Source organism: Theobroma cacao, chromosome 7, assembly GCF_053813885.1.
Source record: "Theobroma cacao isolate CCN51 chromosome 7, ASM5381388v1, whole genome shotgun sequence".
NCBI lineage: Eukaryota > Viridiplantae > Streptophyta > Magnoliopsida > Malvales > Malvaceae > Theobroma > Theobroma cacao.
The window spans coordinates 2,464,075-2,489,916 of record NC_142645.1 but is presented as its reverse complement, the minus strand read 5'-3'; the positions used below and the strand labels follow the sequence as shown (position 1 = coordinate 2,489,916).

Below are 25,842 nucleotides of genomic sequence, written 5' to 3'. Positions count from 1 at the left end.
CTGACTTTCACTTTCACAACTTCTTATTCTATCCCTTTATTATTAGACATGATTAGTTATAACACATACTGAAGTTAAGGATACAGAAATCAGTGTGTTTGATGACCGTTGATCTAATGATGGAATCAAAGTCCTAAAAGCAAAAAGGCAGAGGCAAAGGACTCACTAAGAGTATCATAAACCAAACTGTATCATAGTGCTTCCCATATCCCTGCCACCTTACATGGACTGACTGATTCAGAGCCTGACATAGGCTATTCAGAAGTAACTATTAAAGACAAAGAGTTTTGCAGCCGAAATTCACTCTTGAGAACAGTCATATTTACCAAAATGCCACCCAACTGATCGCAAGATCTCGATAGTATGATTAAAACCAACTATAGCTTTGCTTTTTTTATCATTTTTTTACCAGATTCTGATTGGTTCACTTTTACCGAAAAAATACATTTAAGGTAATTGTAAGGGAAGCTGGATAGTCTTAATCCAGTGTATGCAAAAAAGATAGATAATGGAAGAACCTTTCTGTCTCCTCAAAAGTCGATTCATGGCTTGACCCTTCAAAAACTCTCTTTTTAGTGAAACCAAAGATACTCTTTTGCCAGGAAAAGCTCCTTTCTTGACAATGGAGGACTCCTCAAATTCCATTGTCGAAAAAAGAGTAGAGCTTATGGTTTCACCTGCTGGTAAGAACGTTAAACTGAGAACGGGCCATTTCATCAAACCTTCCATTGGCTCAGGCTCTATGGATGGAACAACAGTTGCTAAGCACCCAAGACACTATCTTTCCTCTTCACTAACCACTTTTGAGCCCAAGAAACGGCCTTTAGAAGTCAAGTTCCATGGCTGGATATACCCACAAAAGGATTGGAAAACTTGGGTTGTCAAGATGGCTTCTTTGCATGAGTCTACATGGAAGAAAGCTGGTATTTCTGAAGCTATCATGAATTCTACGTATAGGATAGAAAGAAACAACAATTTGGTATTTGGGGTTGCAGAAAAATGGTGCCATCAAACCAAAAGTTTCATCTTCTCTTGGGGTGAGGCAACTATCACATTGGAAGACGTCAAAATCCTGGGGGGTTATTCTGTGTTGGGGTCCCCTGTTTTTACCCCTGTTGAAACAGCGGAAATGAAGGAGATAAGAGAGAAACTTAAGAGTGCAAGGAAAGAAATCTATAAGAGTACATGTAAAAAGGCCTGCCAGTATTTATGGACGAGGAAATTCATGCACAGTGATGATAGCACAGTCGAGCATGAGGCTTTTCTTGCATTATGGTTATCAAGGTTTGTTTTGCCATCGTCTTTTAATACTGTTGTTGAAAGTGTTTTCTCTATTGCTATACACCTTGCTAGGGGGACTAGATTTGCACTTGCACCTGCTGTTCTTGCTAATATTTATAGAGATTTGAGTTGGTTAAAGCAAAATATTGTTGCTTCAACTCAGTTAGAGTCCAATTATGATGATGGAAATGTTGCACTAGCAATTACCCTTTGGTCACCACTTGCACTAGTCCAGGTTTGGATCTGGGAGAGATTTTTGGACTTACAACTGAGGCCTAATTTGATTAAAAATGGTGAGCCAAGGTTTGCTTTGTGGAATGGCCTAAATTGCGAAGTGCAAGATGTGTGCTCAGTTCTAGATTCAGCCGAGGAAAGGTTTGTTTGGCGTCCTTATGTTAGGAAAATAACAAACTGTGATGGTGCTAAGTGTTATGGAGACAATGGAATGTGGATATTGCTTGATTCAAGGTTAGATGATGAATTGCTGTCATTTGCTCGATGCTTGAGGGTTTCGGAGCTAGTTGGACATGACTGTATAGAGCAGTACCTTCCACATCGAGTAGCACTGCAGTTTGGAATGGATCAGGATATTCCTGGTTGTGTTCCCCGATCAAATGGTACTCCTGAGATTGCATGGGCTGATTACAATAAGTCTGTTGATGGTGGGAAGTTGTATATTCCGCCCAGGCTTTTTGAGGCAGATGTTACTGCTCAGTACTTGGAGTGGTGGAAGCAATCAGTGTTGAACCCCCAAGAGGTAAGTAAAAATGTGTTAAGGATGAGTGAAGGTAATGGCTTTCTGGGTTCTGAAATAAACACAAAGAAATCAAAAAGAGCAAAGGAAGGTACATTTACTTCAACTAGACCTGATTTCTATCATAAGATTTTGAATCGATCTCGCCGGCTTTTAACACTAAAGGAGGAAGGTAAAAATGCCACTTCTGATCTCGGTTATCCACTGAAAAAATTGAAAAAGCTAGTTCAGTATCCAAGATGGAAGAAGGAAGTTCGTAATGCAGGTGTTGTGGCCCAAAGCTCAAAAAGAAAGAAGAAAGGCAACAATGCTTCAATTCCTCATGAATTTCCTCCAAAGGGCTCGAAAGGTCTAGCATTTGCTTCAGCAGTAAACAATGACGATAAGAATGAGACTACTTCAGCTAGCTCTCTTTTCAAGCCTTTAAAAGACCCACCGCCTAATTTTGTAATTCAGAAGGACCTTAGTAGTTCTCCATTTCCTCCTGGTTCTCCTCCCAAAGAATGTTTGGTGCAAACCAAGGGTTCTGTTAATGAAGATAAGGTGACTCCCTCAGTTTCTACTGGTTTTCCTCCCAAATGCGTAGATGAAGATGAAGTAACTCCTCTAGTTCCTCCTAGTTTTCATCCCAAACACAATATGGTACTGGAAGCCAGGGGTTCTGTTAACGAAGGTGAAGTAACTGCCTTAGGTACTCCTGATTTTCCTCCTAACCACGATACAATGGAAGTCGGAGATTCTGTCAATGAAGGTGAAGTGACTGCCAAAAAAACATTAAGACCTGCTAGTAAGCATGACAGTATGGAGAATATGGAGAATAAAGAGTGTAGAAATGATGAGAAGTCAGTAAGTTATCCTCGAAGTCGTTCTATGGATCCTCATGATAAAGATAAACTGACATTGCTAGATCTCGAAGCAAGGATTGGCCGGCTGGAAAGACTGGTTGCTGAGATAAAAGCAGCAAGAAAAGGTTAGTCAATGGTAACAACATGAGCTACCTTGGTTTAGTCATTTTTCTGTAAATATCTGAATCATTTGTCAGATTGAACTTGATGGAAGTAGAATCTGTGGTAGATCATCAGCTAGATATGAAAGTACATGTTTCATGTAAACTTATGTTTTTAGTTGGTATTCATCTCAGTCAAAACAATAGCTCTAATTACTTCAAGCTTCTCTATAGTAAAACCTGAGATACGCAATTGTCTTCTTCGTAACACAGTGAATGGGTGGTGACTTCACAGTCAGATACATAATCTGGGATTTTTCATACTCTGAGGCTACTCTCTTTTGGTTTAATTTATGTTAAAAACCATCTTAGCAAGTTAAAAAAAAGAATTGTATGGCTTAACGTTACTGTATTAATCTCTTCTGGTTTAATATATAGTTGAAGGGTACATGTTCTTTGGAGTATTTTCATGGTGTCTAACCCTTGCTTATTAGAGTGGTTAGATTCCAACATTATTTAGGATGGGAGTGATTGACAGCATTTGCCATAAGCTATAGGAAGAGAATATTGAGACCAGACCTTTATGCCAAAATGTGTGAAACAAGTTCATTTTCCCAGCAGTCAGCAGACACTGTTTTTCATATCTAAGAAATACAAAAGAGGCTGATTTTCATTTGTGTTCAGCTTACAAACAGTATGAACAATATGATTCTCTATTGTAGAAGTTGCAGAAGTTTTCCACATCCATTTTTGACAGTTGGAACAAATATGTTGCTTGTAGTGGGGTCGTGAATTGACAGCCATGATACAGTGATCCACCTTATATTAATCATCTATGCAAATTTTGTACTGAATCAAATATATACATAGGCTCTGGCCCTTGCCTTCTGCTTTTAGCTTCCAAGTCTGGATGCTATCATGTTGAGTGTGAAGGTACTGCTTTCAGACATGCTTCACAAGCCCAATCTTCAAGCGCATCCATCGCTAGAGCCTGCTTGCAATACCTTCCAAAAGAACGAACGTTATTTTCAGAATTGAAGGTCAAACAAATAAACTACATATGAATCAAGTAAGAAATCTGCTTCTTAATTTAATTGATTACAAGCATTGAAACTTAAGATTTAGTGATGGTAATCTTACTTGTGATGCCCGATAGAGCATTGGGAGCAAGTTATAATCAGTTCTTGAAAGCCAACATCACCACATATATCACAGACCTTGTCCTGTTGTAAAAAGGCAATATCACATTAGAATTTCCATATAATTATTTTTAATTATTAATTACTATAATAAATTTGACAAACATGAGAAAAAAAAAATTTGGTAAAAAAAAAGAAATATCATGAAAGAAACCAGCAGTGTAAAAAAAAAGATATATTAGCTACAAGAAAACGACAACAAAAGAGGCAAGGAAGGAGAGTTTTTACTGGTTGCTCGTTGCCACCACTATCACCATCAACACCGTCACCACTGCCATGAACCCCGTGGGTCTTGCCATCATCGTTGGGTGTTCCATCGTGTGGACCGGTAAAGCCACCCTACACAATGAGAAAAATGAGAACATATACATCCTAAAAAACAGTACAAAAAACTCAAACACATCCTAAATGCTACGTGAAAAAAACAACAGAAGCTAGAAGCTCATATATACTTTAGTGACTGCTGAGAAATTGAGAAGCCGATGTAAAAGCCGGCCCTCCAGTGACTGCATGTCCTTTTTCCACTCCTGCCTTAGCCGGTCCTCTATTGATTGCATGTCCTTCTTCCATAGTCGCCTCAGTTTGCCCGCAGCTCGTCTCAAGTCACGCATTCTGGCCAAATCGTCATTTACCGTCCCCCTTCGCAACTGCAGTAAGATCGAATAAGATGTTAGTCAATTGTAAAACAAGGGATTGTTGGTTATACAAAGAACTGTCCTCACCGACGATTGGGCGATGTGAACAAAGCGATGAGGTGGCAGTCGTGCTGATGTACGACAACGGGCAACTGATGTTGTTGGGGATGCTGTGTGCGTCTGAGGAGGGGGCGGCATGTGCTTCTGAGATTGAGCAGCTGGAGTGACATCGACCTCGTCGTCCTCCTCGTCCACCAAATGAGGGCATGACTGGTTGTCCTCTCTAGATATGTCAATGTGCCTCCGCTTAACGCCATCACTAGCTCTTTTCTGCTTCAATGCTCTCCTTTTCTCTCTTAAATGGACACCCCATGCAACTCGATCCTTCAAATGCCATATTGGAACGTACTGATGTCCCTTAGATAGAGAGACAGTTATGTCAACCCAATATGGCATTGCTTCCTCCTCCGGGGTGGGCTCCAAGATGTGGTGTGCCCACAACTGCACAAAACATACATTGTAATTAGTTTGAAAAATAGTTCACATACGACAATAAAAAACTAGTAGCGTTTTGCTCACCTGCTGAGTGGATTCTAAATTTTTCACCGCCTGCTAGAACAACTTCGGCTTGTGCTTGCACTCCCATTTACACATTCGTGGATAAACGTTGTCTTTCTTAACGTGTAAGGCCATTAAGTTTTGGAAAGCAGGAATGGCTTCTATTGCCCAAAATTACAAATCAATTGTAAACATTATAATCACTTAAATGTTATACGACATGCCTTAATAAAATATTATGAGAAAAGGAAAATGGAAAACATTAGGTAACATTACTTGTATCGCCCATACAAATCCGTATAGGTTGTAGCGGAAAAGTTTAGGCTTCTCCGACGTTACTGGAGGAACTTCAAACCCCCTTAATAAATAGTCCGCAGTCAACCTCCATACATAGTGATCCCATGGGAATGCATTCCAGGCTTCAATATCCTCGACCAACATCAACAGCCACAGCGTTACACATCTTCTATAGTCTTGTCCGAATTATATATTATTTGCGAGCAAGACGAGGGCAATCTTTGTTGCGTCTCCTGGCTGCTCAAATTTGCCTTTCTGGAACCTCTTAAGCACTGTCAACAACTTCACATTCTTCCCTTTCCAGTATCTGGAGTGAATTCCTCCGGGGACTAGCTTGTAGGGACGTGAGAAAACATCTGTCATGGGACCGAACTTCAATCCTGTCACAAGCCAAAACTCACGCTTGGAGAAGCGAGCCTTGATCTTGCCTATGGCAAACCAAAACTCATGCTCCATTGCGTCTGGTTCAGTGAGTCTGCGTTGCATGATGTTCTGCAGGAGACCAGCGCAGAAGAAGCCTTGTGGATATACGTCCAACAGCATGCCGAAGCACGTAGCCTTCACGGCATTGTATTCCCCTATCGCTAGAAGTGTCTTTTTTATATATTGTAGGTGTGACCACTTACAGTGAGTGGTAATGCCGACTTTGAAGGCCCACTTGTCCCTCGGAACAACAAGCGAAGCTTCAAGGTTCTCGTATTCTCTAAAATCCATCTGTAATAGAAAATAGATGTAAGCTACACGTAATGAACAGTTAACTCAAAGAAGCTACACATCATTTACAACAAAATTAATATTGTTACATGCCATGTAGAACAAGTGCAATATTTTTACATGCTATGTCTAATAACTAAGTTATTATATGTCACATTTAAAAATCTTTGGTTGCTACACATCATGTCTAAAAATCCTAAATTACTACATGCCATGCATCAAAATCCTAAATTACTGCACACTATGCCTATCAATCCAAGTTGTTACACACCATGTTGAAACGATGAAGAGGAAACCAAATTCTGAGAGATCGGATGAAGAGGAAGTAGGGTATAGGAAGCCGACTTATGGGAGGCAAAATGATGATTCGGATGATGAAAAGAGGAAGAGTCATGGTTATGGTGGTGATGAAGGTTATGGCCGCAAGAAATATAGGGATGACAACTCTGATGATGACGAAGAAAAGAAGCATCGCCGCTATAAGCACCACCACCACAGGCGCCATGATGACAATGATGAGTAAATCAGACTGGTGGTAAATCTCTGAATGGAGTTCCATGCCATAATAGCTACTACTAAAAAAAAGGCTTGGGGAATGCCCCCTTTGGTGGTATCTACTACCTTTAGCCGAATGGTTCATGTTTGTCAGTGACTGTGATTGTCAATAAAATCCCCAAACATTTGGGTTACTGTGTTGTGCTTGCATATTATCAACTAGATGATGACAATGTGATGATGCCATGTGATGCTTATGTGTGTGCCTTTGAAATGTCTTTCTCTTTCAACCAAAAAAAAAAAATAGCGACAAACAAAAAACATACCAGTGACGACTTGAAGACAAAGCTGAGAAGGCAGAGATGACAGAGTGAAGAAGATGTAATCTATGAATTTTTGAGAGGAAGAAGCGAAAGCTGGAATGAGATGTTCAAAGTGAGATGTTCATTTGAACTGCGTGGAGTGATTAAAGGCAGGGCGATTCATATTCAACCGTTTTTTTTTAATTGCATGGAGCACAGCTGATGCCATGAGGACTTGGATTGGTTGGTGGCTGTAGCTGTAATAAATCCTACTCGAACCAAATGATTGTTCCCCTTTACTTCAACTAATTTGTTCATTAGAAGATTACAAATGTGGATTTCCTTTTAGGAAAGCTTTTCAAGCCTCAAAACTTTGTGTTTTTACATACAGTGGGTGACAGGGTGAGTCCAACGGAAGAGGGAAAGAATCATTTTCTCAATTTGCATCTCAATCTTAAGCAATTTGTGCTCTTCAAAAAAAAAAAAAAATGGTTATGCAATTTGCATACCAATATTAAACTTTTAACACTTTCTACATCAAATAGAATGAACAAAATACATCATATAGACAGCAAAATTCTTGAGCTTTTTTAACACTTTCTACATTTCTAGCATCATACATCCACTCTTTCACAACTGAAAAACTTCTCAGGCCGTTGTTCTCCGGCCTCAGGCGCACGAGTTGGATTCTTTTGATCTTTTTCCTACGAATTTGCTCAACCAAATTGACAAATCTCCATTATCAAAATAGTCAAGAATGTCAAAATAGCCAAGAATGTCCATTTCTACAGCCTGTTAGCAAACACATGGAACAAACATGATGAAAATTTAAGTTCATTAGACCCTTTTTCCCAATAAAACCCTTTTTCCTAGAGAATAACAATTCAATGAGAAAATATGCATCCATCATCATAACATGCTCTTAACATGCACATCCATCATCATAGGGATGCAAAGAAACTAATAAATACACAAAAGACACAGGCTGAGAAGCAAGTACTTAATCTAAACAATTTTCCAGATTTGCAAAGACAAAGAATCACTTCTGAAACAGCTCATAACCAGACATTTTCAAGGAGAAAAAGAACAAAATGTGAATCTAAAGCTTCAAGCATATAGATAGAAATTAAATAAAATAATCATTTTTTTCTGACAAATTAAGAGTATGCATCCCTCAGATGCATTAATCATCAATCAAAATCAGTCCACTACTTTTAATTTACATGATTACTCTTCACAGGGATGCAAGTCAAATTCCAATCCCAAAAATAAAATCAAGAAGCATATTACTGAAAATAATTAGATTATCTAATTAGCATATTTAAGATATGCCCATCCCTTGAAAACAGAGCAAAAAACAAAATAATCTACAACATATCATGATTAAAAATGAGATGAAATTAAGAAAAAAAGAAGAAGATTAACATCCCTCAAAATTATCTATTCTTCAGAGCAGGTCAGGCCTATCAACTTATAAAATTCAATAGAAATTCATCATAGGGATGCAAACTTTTATTAAAAAAAATAATTTTTTCAATATAAAATGACATTTGTTTTAATCAACAAATGAGTTAATTCATGAAAAGGAGATTATTCAAGATATAAGAATGAAAACCCAGAAAGAGCAACCACGGGCATCTCTCAGATATGGAATTATCATCAATAAATCAGGCTACTTTTAACACAAAATATATCCAAACATCATTGAGATACAAAAATATGAAATTTGTACATCGAATTTATAAAAAAAATGAAACAAACCAGCTGAAATGTTAATCATCCCTCGGAATTAGATATTCGTCAATGGAAATAAATCGGTCCACTACTTTTACTTTACTTCTGGGATTAATTCTTCATAGGGATTCATTTAAAAAAAAACCAAGAAAAAGAGAAAGAAATCGCCATTGAAAAAGAAAAGATTTTTCTCAAGCGAACATCAAAATGAGAAATAATCAGTGAAGAAATTTAAGAAAAAAATACAAAATTTGGTGCCGATTGAGGGGAAGTGAAAACAGGAAATGCTTCGATTAGGAAATAAAGAGATTAGGGATTTAGCCGCTTTAAAGAACAAGATGAATCAATGGAAATTACTTGATTGATCCTCGATATGTCATGAAATTACAATTAGCCATGAAACTTGATAGGATAGTGGGCTGGGCCTTGAAGGAAAGATGGGCTCTTTTTGGGGCCGAGGACCCCACGATTAGCTTTTATTTGGGGCCCAAGGAAGCCATGAGATTAAGCTCACTTCCCTCTTCTCTTATATTTTTTTAACTATTATTAATTAATTAATAATTAATGTTACAAAAGTTAAAAATGCATTAAAAAAACAATGCCAATTAAGAAAAATAAAATAAACTAAATTAAATTACATAGTAATTTAATATTAAATTAAATTATAAAATCAAGTCTAATTTTCTTAATTTTATTTTTTTATGTTAATTACATAGTAAGAGATTAAAGTATAACATCTTACCCTCGCGATAAACTTAATAACATTAAAATTTTCGGACAAATATAATTAAGAACATTAAAATATTCTTACAAACATAAATGAAAACACATTAAAATGTTCCAACAAAGATAAGCAAAGAAATATTAAAATTGTTCCGATTTCCGACAACTAAGAATACTAAAAAGTTCCGACAAGGAAACAACTTCCGAAGAAAGTAAACCCGAACATCTTAGTGAAACATCTTCATCGCTAAGCTCGAAAATGATGAAAACACCTTTCCCCTAATCCGATGCAACTCGAATTCAATTTTTGAAAATTCTACAAATGCATAAACAAAAAATAGCAAAGTAAAAGTTAAAGAAGCATTTTAAGGAAAATTAAGGAATAAGAACTTGTAAGAGAAGTAAGATTAAAAGGCATGTATGAAAATATTACCTAAGTCAAGTTTGTCAATCTCCTCCATTTCTTCCTCGAAGTCAGTTGGTTTTAGATGTGATGGTCCTCGTAGCCAATCGCGAGCACAAACAAGGGATTGCACCACCTTAGGAGTTAAAGAACCCCTATATGCATCAAGCTCACATCGACCAGTGTTAAAAGCGGATTTCGAAGTAGCTGTGGATATAGGAATTGCCAAGACATCACGAGCCAAATGAGAAAGGACGGGAAATTTACGACTATTTGATTTCCACCAATCCAGAATATTGAATTCATCATCATCATCATCATCATCATCAACAAGCTCTTGACTCAAATACTTATCCAGCTCCGTTTTTTGTTCCGTGCATCGACTTTCCCTATACTTTTTGAAATCTGAGCTCAAACCCCTTTTCTTCTTCTGAAGTAGGTTAGTGTCACCAGTGGCTTGTGTTTTTTGGCTCATTTGGCTTCTATCACTCACTTGCTTAGATTGCGAGAGTTCCATCATTCTCTTGTAATCATTAAATAACTCAAAGACTACTTCCTTGACTTCTTTGGTCATCACTTCAGCTTCCTCTTCTGCATACATTACTTTAAAACAAAATTCCACAAAGTCAAGTTTATTCCGAGGGTCAAGAACAACCGCAACATAAAGCAACACATTCATTTTTCCTATATTCCCCCAATACTTATCATACTTTTCCTTCATTCTTTTGGCCATTGTACTGAATTCAGCATCACTACTTGACTGCCAATCTTGCAAAAGACGATAAACTTCACAAATTTCCCCCAAGAAAATGTTAGAAGTGACGCACAATGAACCCGCAACTTTAAAAGTGAGTTCATAGAAAGGTTGCAAGAAAAGGACTAACCTCCTAACATTTACCCAATCATGACTATCAGGCACCCCATCTCCCAACAAAAGCTCATCTTTATAAAAAGGATCCTCATCTTCAAACCTCTCAAAAGCCCTCTCAAAATTTTTGAGCTAAGTGGAATTCCACTTGGTGCTAACATCTAAGCACAAGAAATTCTGGGATTGAATCTCTTGTATCTCAACACTCTTTAAATTTTTGCAAGCTAGATGATGATTGTCTGACATATATTACTGCCCCCCTAACACGAGCAACTAAATCATTAAATTCGTTTAACACATCACTAACAATTAAATTGATAATGTCTGAAATGCATTTCAAATGAACATATTTGCCTCGTAGAATACCCATTCCAAATAGGTTGAATCTATTCTTCAAGAATGATATTGCATCATCATTTGTACTAGCATTGTCAACTGTGATAGTGAAAACCTTATCAATTCCCCAATCTCGCAAACACATCAAAATTGCCTTCAAATTAGCATCACCTCTGCAACTAGAAACCCGAAAAAAGTTCAACATTTTTTTGTTTAATTTCCAATCATTGTCTATAAAGTGTGCTGTGAGAGACATATAGTCCTCTTGTTGCAATGAGGTCCAAGTTTCTACAGTAAAGGAAACCCTATGTGAAGAAGACTGCAAAAATTTCTTCAAGCTAATCTTTTCTTCTATATAGAGTTGATAACAATCCCTAGCAATAGTCCATCGTGATGGAACTTCAAACCTAGGACATACAAGTGACATCCATAGCCTATATTCTGTGCTTTCCACAAACTTAAAGGGCAACTCATCTAAAATGATCATTTCAGCCAAAGACCTCTGAATGGCCTCTTGATCAAATTTCCAACTGCCTTCTAAATCAGAATCTGCTTCGTCATCAGTATGAGAAATCTTTCTACAAACTCTTTTATGATCAGCATGAAACTCACTATCACAATGATTGCATGGCTCACCGTCCTCATTCACGAATTTGGCGGAGTGACCCCTTGTTTTTGACCTTGGCTTAGTTGACTTTCTCTTGATTCCACAGCTAACAGGTCGACTGATTGCTTTATTTGCATTACCTTCATATTGAGTTGTGGGCTCAGTGGATTCATCATCTGTGTCTTCCATTTCGTAGGACATCTTTGAAGAAACAAAAATTTCAGATTAGACATCTTATTTGGTTAAATCAAAGCTAATACAAGCTAAACAATAACATCAACCCACAAAAAGACAAACAGTGAGCCAGTTACAAACTGACAATCACCTTGGACAACACCAATGGAACGACAAGAGCCAAGCAAAGTGGGTCGGGGCGCCGGCGGCAGCAACTGCAAAGCGGAGTGGTGGGAGAAGAGAGAGTTAGAAAGAGTCTTTCTAGTTTTGAGAACCCTAGAGTCTAAAGCGGCGGTAACTTAAGGTTATAACGTGCTTATATATACACCATAAATCGGTTAACCGATTTCCGATCACTTTAACCGACCAAGCACCAAAGAACCGAACGAACCGAATGAACCGAATTCAAACATTCGGTTCTCTCAGAAATGGAGTTATCATCAATAACCGAGAAATTTTTCCGATCAACTTTAACCAAGCAATGAATTAACCGAACGAACACTGAAGAACCGACTTGATCGAGCAACCGAATTAACCGAATTCAAGCATTTGCATATCTCAGAAATGGAGTTATCATCGATAATTCAGGCTTGTTTTAACATGAAGATACCCAAAACATCATTGGCATGCAAAAGCAATAAAATTTGAACTTTGAATTTATACAGAAAACACCAAGAAAATGAAAGAAAATTCGCCATTCAAAAAGAAACGATCTTTGTCATAGCCGTAATCAGTGAAGAAATTTAACAGAAAAAAGAACAGAATTTGATGCCAATTGATTAAAACCAGCGAACCGGAAAATGCTTGTATTGGCAATTAGGGGCTTTAGCCGGGGTTTTAGCTGCTTTGAAGAACAAGATGAATGAATAGAAATTGACTGATTTGTCCTCTTGATATAATGAAAACTACGATTAGCCATTAATTTCTTGAGAGAGTGGGCTAGGCCTTAGTGGAGAAGTCAGAGTCTAGGGGGACCCACCAAATCCCCACAAATGCCAAAACTTGACTTGTACAATCTACTACATATAAATGCATAGGTGTCTTGTTGGAAATGACCGTGTAGTCCTGTTTCTGGTATAATACTTTTGGTAGCTCAACTGAAAAAACAAATCTCCATGGGATCAAAGAACAGGAATCTGGCTCTGGGTTTGTTTGCCTTCGCTGTGTTCTTAATCTCAGGTGTCAAATCCTGGACTGGTGAGATTCATGGTAGAGTTGTCTGTGATGTTTGTGCCGATTCTTCAATTGGACCTGAAGATCATGTTTTAGAAGGTTCCTCTCTCTATCTTCATTTCTCTTCTTTTATTTTTAATTCATGATTATGGTTGTTTGATTGGTAAAGTTATGTTTTTTAGCTGGAATTTGAAGTGGGTTTTGTGTTGGAATTGTGATTCGTTCATGTGTCGGAGGGTTTATAGTTTCTTGGTAGTGATAAAGTTGTGCCTTTTTTTGGTTTAATTAGTGGTTATATGCTGATGAACTTGAAATGGTTGTAGCTGAATCTGTATTAAATCAGGTGATGGATGGTCCTGTTGATCTTGTTTGTGTAACTGCATTTGATTGATTCAATTTGTGCTTAAATTGAAAGAAGAAAACAAAAAAAAAAAATTGCCTTTTGATGGTGTGATTAATTCTGTATTTTGCACTTTGTCTGTTTGAGTGATTTACCTGTAATTTGCTTTACTTTGTGTAAAATACTTCTACGATTCATGCTTGCTTGTTTGTTTTATCTGTGGCTAATTAGGTTGCAAACAGTTATTCTAGTGTTAGAAGGGGTTCTCTGAGCTGACTGCTGTAGTCAATCCTTTTTATGTAGGCTGCATCCTCAGAAAAGTCTGTGTAAGCAATTCCGTTATGGTTTGATTGTTGACATGCTCATAGTCTTTGGTTTTGTTTTCTTTCTTCTATGACTGTGATGGCTTCCATGTTAGCTTTCTTGACCTGATTTCACTTTTTGTTCTTGCTTGGTTGTTTAAATTGCTGCAAATTGTGAAAGACAGTTCTAGGATTCCAAAGTCATAAAGATATAGCAAATTCACCAACTCCGCATCACCATGCTTGTTGAGATGAAGTTATCTATTTCCATCAGTATAATGATCAGAACTAAGCTTCTTTTTGTCCCTTTTGTTTTTTGCTTACTTGGTGAGGCAAGTGGATTATCAACAAAGGAATGGATACTTGCTGAAACTTTCTTATCGATGGTAAAGGTGTTGTATTTTAAATGTAAATCCTCTTTCATTTCCACTAGTCAAATAGAAGCTGTTTGCAATCAATATAACTGTTCCCGGAGTTAAAGGTGAAACTTTTGTGATTGTGGAATGAGTTATCAATGCTGCACATGTAGATGAGAGCAAACTTTGTAATTTTTGAAGAGTAGCTGATGAACTTTGATCTCTTTTTCCATGATAACACTGGAATCTTTTTCCAGTTGCATTCCATATGAGTCTTTCTCCCCTTGTTTTATCTGTCTTAAGGAGGAGGCAATGCACTCACACTTTATCAGTTTAATTGCCATTGTTGGTGATTGCTGATAACTCCATCTCTGTTTCGAGTCATTTTCATCCTCCAACTTGTACTATGCTTTGATGCTTTAAAGGACAAAATAAGATTCATGTATCTAGTTGATTTCCTGAACACTTGAATCATAAAAAATTGGGGTCTTTTTGTGAAAATCTTAACTAATATTTCAAACATATATTTGATCAGTGTTTCTTGTGGTCATGTACAATGAATGTTATGGTGCAGGCGCTGAGGTTGCTGTTCTTTGCATTACAAAATCTGGGGAAGTAGTAAACTATCAAGCTTTCACAAATACAAAGGGGATCTACACTGTGGCTGAAACAATGCCCGAGAGTGACCGTTGGGATGCATGCTTAGCACGACCCATCAGTAGTTTCCATGACCACTGCAACCATCTTGGGGAGGGCAGCACCGGAGTCAAGTTCACCTACAATCGTCCGTCAGGTCATTTTCACACTGTCAGACCTTTCGTTTATCGACCCACCAGCGCTCCGACCTACTGCATATAATATGCTAGTCAATGCGTGTACTTTAGTTGCTATCGATGATGTCTTAACAGAATCAAACGAAACAAATCCTATTTAATGTTGTATTTTATATGTGCTTCTCAATACTCAAATGTGCATGTTTCTGATACTCACCATGTTCTATCTTGTGGCCTACCTGTGACAAACAAAGAATTACAAGTACCCTTGCTGTAAGGTGGTATGACCCATGCCTGTTCACATCTTCTTTCTCTTCATCTAAGTTCTATTTGATCTTCTGTTTGGTCAATGATGGATCTAACGATTTTCAATCAAATCCTTTCGATGTTGTTGATTTGACACAAGTGAAAATCTTAAATTTGTTAAATTTTACGTTACACGTACGATTGTAGAATACGTGAAAATTTAGTAAAACTTATTGAATTTTGAAGTACATGACGGCGAGAATCAATTCTCTTTCAACTCTTAAAATTTAAGACTTTTCTTGAAAACCCTGTTATCATAAAGCTAATCTCGCTTTATCCATAAAGAAGAAAATGGTAAGTTGCGTAGGTGGCTGAGCAGAGACTATTGCAACCAAAAAAAAAGTCAAAGTCCAAGCGCGTAGCCATGGATGTGACATTGGACTTTGGCGGGACCAGGTAGTTTACGTGGCGAGACCTGGTAGGACCATATACGTGTTCACAGGTTCATTGCCAATGGGACAAAACTATCCCCCTCCAACTACGCTTTATGCCGCCGACTAATCATGGGTATATAAGTCATATCAACATTAACTGCAAATATACCGTTGGAAAGAAAGAGCGAAGACGAGAAAATGAAAAGAAAAGAATTCTGGTGATCCAGAGACAAAACAGAGGGAGGGAGAGAAACTCAAAGTTTTTCTTCTTTTTCTTTTTTTGGATTTTTGACTTAGTTTTTGAAAGATGATACAATGGATAAAGCAGCTCAAAACGGCATTTGGGGTGGCGTTTTTATGGCTTGTTTGTTTGATTTACTTCACCCAGGTACCCCCATTTTTTCTTCTTCTTTTTTCTCGGTTTTGATTCATGGGATGCATAAAGATATGAAATTTCATTGCTTTGGGTTTCTTGATATTTGGGTTTCTGTTGGTTTCTTATTGGGTTTGACTAAGAATGATTTGTTGATTGTAGAATATTGGATTTGGAAGCCAAAGCAACTTGTAAATGACAAGTATTTTAGTTAATCTTTTGTTAAAACAAAGAAAGGCTCCTTTAGGTATTTGAAAGATTTTTTTTTTTGAAAAGTTCCAACACGTTTCATGATGGAACATAGGCCTTCATGATGTTGATGTTTGATTAATGTTGAGAAATGTTGATGAATGAGATCTTTGTCAAGTATCAAACTACATAATTGGAAAGCTTTTGCTTTTCTATGGGTTTCATATATAAAGTTGGGTAGATAAGTCTAAATGGCTTTTAGTTAAGTAGAAACATCACCATTTTCACCTGCTTAGATTCCCCTACGACTTTGCTAATATGAATCTTTTGTGTGATTTTGAGTTAATATCCCCAACAATATCTTCTGCATAAGCTTTTATAGTGAAACAAGCTCATATTGTTGTTCCGAGTTTGTAATAATTCTTATCTCTATGTTCTTGTAATTCTTATATCTGGAACCTGTTTCTATGAAGCTGAACCAATCCTCCCTATGTGTTTGTTTTTGCCCCTTTATACCATGCTTTAAGTTTGGATCTGAATTAACTTATTGACATGTGAATACAGGGTTTCAGATCATTTGTATGGACAGCAGTTTCCTACCAGCTAAAGGATAGGATTAAGTTGTCACCCTCAGCCTCCCAATTTGTGTTTTCAATTGCATTTTTCCCATGGAGCATAAAGCCTATATATGGGTATGCATCATTCTTGTGCTTATTGGTCATGGTGTCATGCATAAAGCGTATAAATGAATCTTTTAGTAATGATAATATCGAAATGGAAAAAGAATCTCTTCAGGCCAAATGTCTTATGACACATGAGAGGTAATGGCCCTGGTATATGCCATACAAGGGTGTTATTTATTATGTAATCCAATCCATGCAAGAGCCTTAATAGAACATGATGAAAACTATCTTGCTGAAGAATATAAGCTGAAAAGAAACTGCCCTTTTAGCATTATACTATCTCTTGATTATTTGTTGGAACCTTACTTGTTTCCACGTGCAGGATTTTGTCTGACTGCATTCCCATTAAAGGGAAAAAAAGGATTCCATACTTGGTTATTGCAACTGTGATGTCTCTTGTGCCATGGCTTATTCTGGGTGTAAATGCAACCTCAAGGAGTTCCATGTGGCACCTCATAATCTTATTAACTGTGCAAAACCTTGGTTCTGCAATGGCGGATGTTGTGGTTGATGCAATGGTTGCGGAGGCTGTAAGATGTGAGAAGTATGTTCATCTGTTAAATTACTTTGAATTTCTGTGTGATAAAACTTGATAACCATGACCACATTGGCATGCAAACTCGTTGGCTGCTTTACCTTATTGTATGGCATCAAAATGGTTGGCCAAATGTAAGTATTCCCTTATTAAAATTTGGGGTGGTGGAATATTTTTATGTTTATTTCATGTTGATGATGTTGCATCATCTACTCTGTGTATTACTTCTTTCTGCAACATGCTGCCCTTTTACGTTTTCTGCAACCAATTGTTTTGTGGTTTTCTACATATTGTGAAGAACAAAAGACTTACAAGGTTGAACTAATTTTTTTCAGGGCCTTATTTGCTGGAGACCTTCAGTCGATATCGTGGTTAGCAATGGCTTTTGGTGGAATATGTGGCAGTTTGTTAGGAGGATATGCACTAACCAACTTAGAGATAGATATTATTTTTCTTCTTTTCTCTGTACTTCCAGCCATACAGTTATTTTCGTGTGGTTTGGTTGAAGAGAATTCTGTGGACAGTGAAGTTTTCTCTAAATTCTCTAATTCAAGTGATTCCCATCTTTTGAACGGGAAGACTAACAATTTGAATGAAGATGGTTCTTTGGAAAAGAAATCCAATGTTACTGTCAGAAGAAGAAAGAAGAACCAAAAGAAAAGCAAAAAGACACAATTTATGCCTAGAAAAGGCAAGAGTCCTGGGAAGGGCAAGTCCCTGGCAATACAGTGGTTCCAGTCCCTGAAAGATGCTACTTACAGTTTGTGCCGTGCTTTTAAACAGCCAATCATTTTGAGGTAACTATTAATTTACTTTCTGGTACTAAGAGTTAAATGTAGTGTCAGTTTAAGCTTATTGAATGCTTTGCATATCCAAGGCAACTACTTGAAATGTTCATCACTGAAATAGATAATGAATCATTGTCTAGAACAGACTGCACTGATGTTGGTCCACATATATGTTGGATTCAGCACTTTGTCTGTAGATGCAGATTCAAAACAGCATTTAAAGATGCCTATCCAGCATTGAATAACGGGAGCTTTTTCTTTAGTGTTAACCTAGTTGACATGGTTGTTTGATATTGTTGCCAATTTCTATTTTACAGTTCTTTTCGTCATTCTAATCATGTCTTCTTTTCATTTAATTTGCCCCTGGGAACTCCAGACCAATGGCATGGTTTTTCTTAGCACACATCACTGTTCCAAACCTTTCAACTGTCATGTTCTACTACCAGACAGAGTTCTTGAAGTTGGAAGCATCCTTTTTGGGGACTGCTCGCGTTATTGGATGGTTAGGCCTCATGATAGGGACATTTACCTATAATCAGTACTTGAAGAAAATGAAGCTACGGAGAATTCTCATGTGAGTGCTTAGTAGTTCAGCTCAAAATTCATTTGGCAAATATTTTTTATTCTCGAAAACAATGAAATCACATTGTACTTCATATTCTACAAATATAATGCAGGTTGGCTCATGTTGGTTTGGCTTTCTTGAATCTCTTCGATATTGTTTTGGTGTCTCGAACTAATGTTGCCTTTGGGGTGTCAGACAAGACCATGGTGCTGTGTGGATCTGCTCTCTCTGATGCCATCAACCAACTCAAGTATGTTTAACTTTTTCTTTTGATAATTCATCAACTTAATATGAGAATGCTAAACAAGAAATTCTTCGTCAAGTGCCAACGACACATGCCTTTTTCTGTCTTACGTGTGCTTGTTGGAGATTTGACATTCTCTTCTCCACCAACCTGTTCACCAACATTCCAAACATTCATAGATTTGCTAGACACCAGGCAGGCTTGAATGACCACAATAATGAATCTTACTTCATGCTCTTCCTCTCACTCCATGTGATTGCAGGTTCATGCCATTCTTGATCTTGTCTGGACAGCTATGCCCACCAGGAATCGAGGGAACACTATTTGCTCTCTTTATGTCAATAAACAACTTCGGGTCCACTGTAGGATCATTTGTAGGTGCTGGATTAGCATCAATCTTGAACATCTCTTCAGGATCCTTCGACAATCTTCTTCTGGGCATCGCTATTCAACTCTTCTGCACTTTCATTCCAATTATGCTCCTGTTTCTGATACCCAAGGAAGCTACAGGGATAGCATCATAACCAACCATCGAATTTTCGAACAGACAACTAAATCACTAGCAGCTGAAGATGACTAGATAATATCCTGACATCATTTTAGACCTTTTCAATCAATTTTGTTACCTGCTGAAATGCAGTTAGAGACAGATAATCACATTGTGATATGTACAAAAGATAATCATTGTATAAACAGTTTTGGTTGATTGAGTATACACAGCTAAGTCTAATCAATTATTGAAAGAAAGATCGAGGATTCATTCTGAATGGAAAAAAAGGTTTGAGTGGGTGAGAAGCTTGCTCTCATATCAGAGCCAGGTTTCGATCCTGGGACCTGTGGGTTATGGGCCCACCACGCTTCCGCTGCGCCACTCTGATTTGTTAGTTCTTCTTCTTGAATGTTTTTATTTGGCGGAAAAATATTTATCTTTGATTTTGACTACTCAACTTAAAATTCAAGGACAATAATGGGTATTTTTTAATTAAAAAACCACATGTATCTAAATTAATTAAATAAGATTTAAATATCTTATATTTGAATTTAAAATGACTATAAATAATAATTTTATTATTCATTTCAAATTCAAATAGGGTACAAATATCATCCTTTAAATACTTAATATTCGAATTCAATTAAAATAAATATGTATAAAACATATTGTATGCAAAAGGGTTTGAGCCTTAATTAATAGTCTTAGCAATTTAATCAAATTATATAAATAGAAGTTATATTTAATTTTTTACTTAATTATATATATATAAGTATTTAAAAGGATTTGAGTATTTAACGAGTAATTTTAAGATATTAAAATATTAATTTAAATAATATTTTTAAATTTTATTCGAGTAATTATAAATTAATAAAGTACGAATTCGGGTAGCTAAACCTGTCAACATCCCTACTTAGTCAGCTCTTCCCCTTCCCGTTACTTCTCTCTCTCTCTCTCTCCTCTGCAACAAAAAGCTAGAAGAAAGAAGATTTCGAATCAATTTTCTTTTTTTTTTAAAAGAAAAGGAAAATGAGAAGAAGACCTGGAATTGGAGGCTTACAGACAGCTGCAGCGGCTAGGGTTTGTTAATCTTAATTACAATTATCCAAATTAATCTCAATTCAGCCTACAAATTCTACCTTTATTTATTTAATTTTGGAATTTTCAGGATCAATATCGATTACTGGGAGAAAATGTAGCCAAGTTAAGAACCGATCTCATGAAAGAACAACTCGCTACCTTTCGTTCTCAGCTCGAAGAATTCGCTCGAAAACACAAGGTCAAAATTTTTTTACCCCTTTTTGTTCTCACTATTTTAAATAAATTTGAATTTTTTTTTATTTTTTTGAGTGGTGATTGGCAGAATGATATTCGTAAAAATCCGGCTTTTAGGTCACAATTTCACGAAATGTGTGCTAAAGTGGGAGTGGATCCTTTGGCTTCAAATAAGGGATTCTGGGCTGAGCTTTTAGGGATTGGTGATTTCTATTATGAACTTGGTTGGTATCCTAAATCATCCCTTTTCCAAAAAAAAGAAGCTTTTTCTTTTGTTTGCAAGTTTTCTTATTCTTTTTGTAGCTTAAATTGATTGTATTTCTATCTGTTTAGGGTAAAGTTATGCGCTTTATGGCTGTTTTTTCAATTTTAGTTAAGGTTTTGATCTGCTTATCTGTCTTTCGTATTCGAGCTTTTTCTTTGCATGCAAGTTTCTTAAGTTGTTAGCTGTTTTGTTTTGCTTTATGGCATTATGAACTGTAACTATGGCAGTATTGGATCATTTTTGGTACAAAGTTGTATGATTGTGAAATTTTATTTCTGGATATGAATCTGTAAACTTCTCTGCTTCCAAGCATGATGCATATGTTCATGGCTTCTGAAGTCTTATTATCCATTTGGAAGTTTTAAGTTTTCACCTTAGCATGAAAAGGCATTTGTGTAGAGTGCTTATAATGAGGTTTTGGTACTTGGCTAGACAGGGGTGCAAATTGTTGAGATTTGCTTGTCGACTAGGCCCCTTAATGGAGGTTTGATCGACCTGCAGGAACTTTGCAAATTGCTTCGTCAGAAACGAAAACATGATCGTGAAGCTGTTTCTGAGGATGACTGTTTACGTGCTATAAGTAAGCTGAAGGTATTGTAGTAAAGTTATTTCCTATGTAATTCTTATTGATACTGAATTAGTTTGCCAGCTTGGCTACATTTCCCTTTTCCTTTTTTTCACCCCTCAGGATGAGCAAGTGGAAAGTGCATGAGCAGGCTGATTGGTTTTCCTTTGACCTTTGTTTTGGGCAATATTATAACTTGAGGATATGTTGAATTGTTTGCACCATTATTGTTTCTTGCTAGAATTGAATTCTGACTTAGAATTGCATGGTTTAAAGAATGGAGTTTTCTTATAAATTTTTATGCTGCCAATTTAACGGATCACGCATGTACTGCTTGTATCTTCCAGACATTGGGTAGTGGATTTGAGGTGATTTCTGCTGGAAAGAAAAAGCTTGTTCGATCTGTTCCAACTGAGTTGAAGAAAGACCATAACGAAATTCTGGAGCTGGCACAGGTTTGTCATATTTCTGTTTGTATGCTGCAACAAGTAACCAATGTAAGTAATTGCTTAATTGATATTCTACTTGTTTTCTCTCTTAGGCTCAAGGGTATGTGACCGTTGATGAGGTAGAGAGACGGCTTTCCTGGACACATGGACGTGCTATCGACGCCCTTGATACTTTATTAGATGTAAGCTCTTGCAACATCTGGCATGTTGATCATCTTATTGTTATTTTGGATTCATGTATTTCACAAAATCCCTGTTGGTCAACGCAGGAAGGTCTTGCGATGATTGATGATGGCCATAGTGATGGCAAACGCCGATATTGGTTCCCCTGTGTATCCTCCATCTCCTCGTTTGGAGCTGATAGTTAACATAGATGTATTCTGCTTCTTTTTCTCTCTGTTTTCTTTTCCCAAATTCAAGTGTTGTGAACCTGCAAACGATTTATGTGAACTCACAAAGATAATGAGAAAGGAGGCTTTCATTTGTTTCTCCTCTATTTTTCATGCTTTCTTATTTCTATCAACACCTGCAGATTCAACATCTTAAAACCAAAGCAAATCTCACCACCATCACTAACAGTAAGGATGAACCCTTGCTATGTCGAACAGGAAAATGAAGAAGAGATTAACCGTGGAGGCGATTATCTGTTATGAAACTAATATTAAGAATAGACAGCTTCAATTAGAGATGATAACACCAACATGATTATGTATTCAAACATAACAGTGAATCTCTAAATGTTTCAATTTCTAGCAAAATTGATAAATGACACCTCTTTCTGATAACAATGCAATGCTGCTTGCAGCAGAAGCTCATGATTATATATAAGCCCCAGAGCCAGTACTCCACATAAGCATATCACTTGAAATATTGAATGTTTGCTTATAATTTTTATTACAAGAGGGGGAAAAAATTTTTCAATGGACTGTTACTTGAGGATGAGTTTCATCAGTTTCTTCAGTCCATTCAGCACCAGGCTCACTCCAAGACCTGGGTCTCACCCCGAGCTTGAAAAAAATAACCATCTCCAATGCCTCGAACACCTTGTTTTTGTCCAAAAATTCATTGCAAACTCCACTCACTATGCAGTAGTTACTGTTATATGGTGGCTTGTGGTGTGCAGAATGTTGCAACCGGGAGACAAGCACACCAGCATCTTGTAGCGCCACCACCAATGGAGGGAGCTTGCTCTTGGTGCCATGGGACCAAGCATGGAATTGTTGGCTAAACATGATGCAACCGGCACAGATACTAACAAAGCCTTGAACCACAGGGTCATTGCAGAGAATGTCTATAGGAAGCACAGTGATAGTTACGTTACGAGCCAGTGCATATAAATTGTTAGCAAACTGGCGCCTGGTGATAATCCAGGGCCATTTGTGGTGACCCTGGAATCCTTCGATTTGTGAACCGAAAACTGGAGTCGATGCATCACCATAATTGTCGATACCCCAATGGTACACCGCGGACAAAAGATCAGCTACAATGTACCCAACATAACCAGCTAGCATAGGTTCGAGCCACACATGTGAATCAGCTACACCCATCATGGCCTTGGCTAGTGAAATGACCAATGTGGTGCACCCACTAGCCACCCACCCCCTGTGAGACCACGTTGATTGCAAACTTGGGTCATTGGGCAAAGGAGGGCCAGTACTAGGAATGGTTGTGACCAGGTCCGGTGTAGTCACGAGCCTTGGCTCGATGACTAGCGGGTTCTGGCTGGACCTAGGCTTGGTTGTGGTGGCTGAACATGTCACACGTGCGATACAGCACAGCCGCGGGCACGTGGGAGCATAGGTTAGAGGCCTTAAAGGGTACTTGTGTTGAGGCAAGATAGACATTGAAGGGAAAAGTTTAATGTAATGAAAGAGAGGGCAATATTTGTAGAGGCTGAGAACATATGAAATAGTGGCTGTCGGCCAAAGGCGTTGGAGTGGTGGAGACTATGCCATAGAACCAATGTTGTGGTGTGGATCGAGGGTGCGTGGGGTTATGGAAATCGCCAGTGTGTCTTGATGTAAACTTGTGCTCACTATTTTGTTTCAAGTGCTTGCCCTTTGGAAGTGAATTTCAGTCACACAAATCTGTTAGAAATTTGAGCTCAAACCAAAGAATTCCACCATCCATTTGAACTCTTGTAAACAACCATTTGCTTAAAACATTTCTCTAAAACAAAAGCAAGTTGTATATCCAAATAATCCAACAAACCACATCCGATCGTACTAAAATATAATACTTTCAGAATTTATGACACATAATTATTCTTAATTTAATAAATCACGTAATAAAACGTTTTATTTGAATTTCATCATAAATAATTTGTAATCTTGAGCACCTTTCAAGTAAATTTAAACTCGAATCAGACCATGAAAAGGGGGTAAGAGGACAAAAACATCTGACGACAAACCAAAATTTGGTTTTGGTTTAGGTTTGATTCATGGGGCAGGATAAAGATGCAAAGTCTGGGGTTGTGATTCAACAATGATTGGTCCTTTTTCTTTTCGTCTACATGTGAAACTTCACTTGAAGCTTCCGAGTAGGGCAAAGAATGCAAAGCAAAAGATAGCGGCAGCAAAGGAATATTCATATCCTCAAGCATCTAACATACAATGAGATGCCAACTTCACAAGGAAAAGATATTGAAAACCACATATATAAACATATAATATTTACGTATAAACCATTATGTGACAATAACGTGACATTTTAGATATCGTTAACTTTCTTAATTCGGGTATTTTACGTATAAACTTTTGTCAACAAATCATATATTATAAAATATTTTGATTTTAGACTAAAAATGGAGAAAAGGGTGACAAATATGAGTTAAGTGATGACTATAATTAAGCATGACCTTAGTAGTTCCTTGCAAGGATCTTCTTCCTCATGAAGTTTCTCAGTCATTTGTCATTTATTTATTATTTATTTTGTAAGCTTATAAATGGGAAACAGAGTACTGTTGCAATGATAAATTGGTATCCCCACCTTGAAATGTAAGTCAAAAAACCAGAAGCTTCCTCTTGCTTTCATGGTGTTCCTCAAAAATTTCAAATCATCTGTCTCTAAGTGTTTAACTCATATATATATATATATATATATATATATATATATATATATATATATAATATTTAATTTTTTATATTAAAAAGCATTGGAAATTTATAAATATAATTTTTTTTCAAATATTAATATAAAATACATTAAAAGTTAAAATTTTTGTGAAAGTTAAAGAGAGATAAACATTTAAGGGTGAGAAAAAGTAAATTTTAATTTTAATTATTTAAATAAAAAATGGTATTTATATTTTTGGATTGCATTAACTTCTTACATATAGTTTTTTGCAAATATAAGCAAATTATTTTTAGAGTAAATAAATGAGTAAATACAAGCCCATCCCTGGCCCACAGTTTTGTTTACTTTGGTGGGCAGTGGCCCACAAACAAAAATGATGAGGCAGCCCTTTTCTTTTGGGTACGTCGTGGCCCACATCATTTTTCTGATTTTCAAGATTCTTATTTTATATATTGAAAATACTTTTCATAATTTTTTATAAATATTAATAATATATAAAATAAATCTATTGTTAACATTAGTATATAAAAAAATATGAAAATCATTTTAAATTAACTTGAAAACTAAGTATATAAAGCATAAATTTTGAGTGAAATAAAGCCTCATGTCATTGAGTGTTGGCAGAGTATTGGTAATTAAATAATTTTGGGTTTCTTACAACCATAATCAAGTATAAACTTTTCCTTTTTTATATAT

The 25,842-nt window shown here is 36.8% G+C and overlaps 7 protein-coding genes, 1 long non-coding RNA gene and 5 other non-coding genes across 15 annotated transcripts; 4 read left to right on the top strand and 9 right to left on the bottom strand.

The window, feature by feature from the left end:
- The first annotated feature begins 622 nt into the window (after positions 1 to 622).
- On the top strand, positions 623 to 3,289 carry LOC18593572 (uncharacterized). Its single transcript, XM_018124126.2, has one exon. It carries the CDS (start codon positions 623 to 625, stop codon positions 3,008 to 3,010), a length of 2,388 nt encoding a protein of 795 aa, XP_017979615.2. The 3' UTR covers positions 3,011 to 3,289.
- A 306-nt stretch (positions 3,290 to 3,595) lies between these two features.
- LOC18593571 (uncharacterized) lies at positions 3,596 to 7,479 on the bottom strand. The gene is made up of 8 exons (XM_007020854.3): positions 7,206 to 7,479; positions 5,650 to 6,384; positions 5,395 to 5,534; positions 4,903 to 5,316; positions 4,633 to 4,827; positions 4,409 to 4,519; positions 4,122 to 4,204; positions 3,596 to 3,985 (listed from the first exon to the last, which is right to left on the bottom strand). The coding sequence occupies exons 4-8, from the start codon at positions 5,269 to 5,271 to the stop codon at positions 3,898 to 3,900; spliced, it is 846 nt and encodes a 281-aa protein (XP_007020916.3). The 5' UTR covers positions 5,272 to 5,316; positions 5,395 to 5,534; positions 5,650 to 6,384; positions 7,206 to 7,479; the 3' UTR covers positions 3,596 to 3,897.
- A 180-nt stretch (positions 7,480 to 7,659) lies between these two features.
- On the bottom strand, positions 7,660 to 9,249 carry LOC108662676 (uncharacterized). Its single transcript, XR_001928628.2, has 2 exons — positions 8,943 to 9,249; positions 7,660 to 7,973 (listed from the first exon to the last, which is right to left on the bottom strand). It is a non-coding gene; the product is annotated as an uncharacterized LOC108662676 (long non-coding RNA).
- Positions 8,350 to 8,426, bottom strand: LOC148761431 (small nucleolar RNA R21). Its single transcript, XR_016027732.1, has one exon. It is a non-coding gene; the product is annotated as a small nucleolar RNA R21 (small nucleolar RNA).
- On the bottom strand, positions 8,606 to 8,686 carry LOC148761430 (small nucleolar RNA R21). The gene has a single exon (XR_016027735.1). It is a non-coding gene; the product is annotated as a small nucleolar RNA R21 (small nucleolar RNA).
- Positions 8,817 to 8,893, bottom strand: LOC148761429 (small nucleolar RNA R21). Its single transcript, XR_016027734.1, has one exon. It is a non-coding gene; the product is annotated as a small nucleolar RNA R21 (small nucleolar RNA).
- On the bottom strand, positions 8,959 to 9,045 carry LOC148761428 (small nucleolar RNA R21). Its single transcript, XR_016027733.1, has one exon. It is a non-coding gene; the product is annotated as a small nucleolar RNA R21 (small nucleolar RNA).
- Positions 9,250 to 9,674: 425 nt separating the features above from the next.
- LOC18593569 (zinc finger BED domain-containing protein RICESLEEPER 2-like) lies at positions 9,675 to 12,814 on the bottom strand. 2 transcript variants are annotated; one of them, XM_088807940.1, is made up of 4 exons: positions 12,178 to 12,814; positions 11,882 to 12,053; positions 10,072 to 10,644; positions 9,675 to 9,954 (listed from the first exon to the last, which is right to left on the bottom strand). In XM_088807940.1, exons 2-4 carry the CDS (start codon positions 12,051 to 12,053, stop codon positions 9,866 to 9,868), a joined length of 834 nt encoding a protein of 277 aa, XP_088664066.1. In that variant the 5' UTR covers positions 12,178 to 12,814; the 3' UTR covers positions 9,675 to 9,865. The 2 variants fall into 2 exon arrangements, with proteins under 2 accessions (XP_088664066.1, XP_088664065.1); XM_088807939.1 differs by lacking the exons at positions 9,675 to 9,954; positions 10,072 to 10,644 and having other exon boundaries at positions 10,675 to 12,053.
- A 258-nt stretch (positions 12,815 to 13,072) lies between these two features.
- LOC18593568 (Pollen Ole e 1 allergen and extensin family protein) lies at positions 13,073 to 15,247 on the top strand. The gene is made up of 2 exons (XM_007020851.3): positions 13,073 to 13,298; positions 14,772 to 15,247. The coding sequence occupies exons 1-2, from the start codon at positions 13,142 to 13,144 to the stop codon at positions 15,053 to 15,055; spliced, it is 441 nt and encodes a 146-aa protein (XP_007020913.1). The 5' UTR covers positions 13,073 to 13,141; the 3' UTR covers positions 15,056 to 15,247.
- Positions 15,248 to 15,834: 587 nt separating this feature from the next.
- On the top strand, positions 15,835 to 19,911 carry LOC18593567 (Major facilitator superfamily protein). The gene is made up of 7 exons (XM_007020848.3): positions 15,835 to 16,038; positions 16,777 to 16,904; positions 17,218 to 17,439; positions 17,766 to 18,227; positions 18,595 to 18,792; positions 18,896 to 19,033; positions 19,290 to 19,911. Exons 1-7 carry the CDS (start codon positions 15,958 to 15,960, stop codon positions 19,549 to 19,551), a joined length of 1,491 nt encoding a protein of 496 aa, XP_007020910.3. The 5' UTR covers positions 15,835 to 15,957; the 3' UTR covers positions 19,552 to 19,911.
- On the bottom strand, positions 19,834 to 19,905 carry TRNAM-CAU (transfer RNA methionine (anticodon CAU)). Its single transcript has one exon. It is a non-coding gene; the product is annotated as a tRNA-Met (tRNA).
- A 504-nt stretch (positions 19,912 to 20,415) lies between the features above and the next one.
- VPS22 (EAP30/Vps36 family protein) lies at positions 20,416 to 22,560 on the top strand. Of its 2 annotated transcripts, XM_007020846.3 has the most exons (7): positions 20,416 to 20,597; positions 20,686 to 20,796; positions 20,881 to 21,016; positions 21,494 to 21,648; positions 21,970 to 22,077; positions 22,164 to 22,253; positions 22,341 to 22,560. In XM_007020846.3, exons 1-7 carry the CDS (start codon positions 20,547 to 20,549, stop codon positions 22,437 to 22,439), a joined length of 750 nt encoding a protein of 249 aa, XP_007020908.1. In that variant the 5' UTR covers positions 20,416 to 20,546; the 3' UTR covers positions 22,440 to 22,560. The 2 variants fall into 2 exon arrangements, with proteins under 2 accessions (XP_007020908.1, XP_017980716.1); XM_018125227.2 differs by lacking the exon at positions 20,881 to 21,016 and having other exon boundaries at positions 21,490 to 21,648.
- Positions 22,561 to 22,791: 231 nt separating this feature from the next.
- On the bottom strand, positions 22,792 to 23,958 carry FADA (fatty acid desaturase A). The gene has a single exon (XM_007020845.3). It carries the CDS (start codon positions 23,913 to 23,915, stop codon positions 22,989 to 22,991), a length of 927 nt encoding a protein of 308 aa, XP_007020907.3. The 5' UTR covers positions 23,916 to 23,958; the 3' UTR covers positions 22,792 to 22,988.
- Positions 23,959 to 25,842: the final 1,884 nt, after the last annotated feature.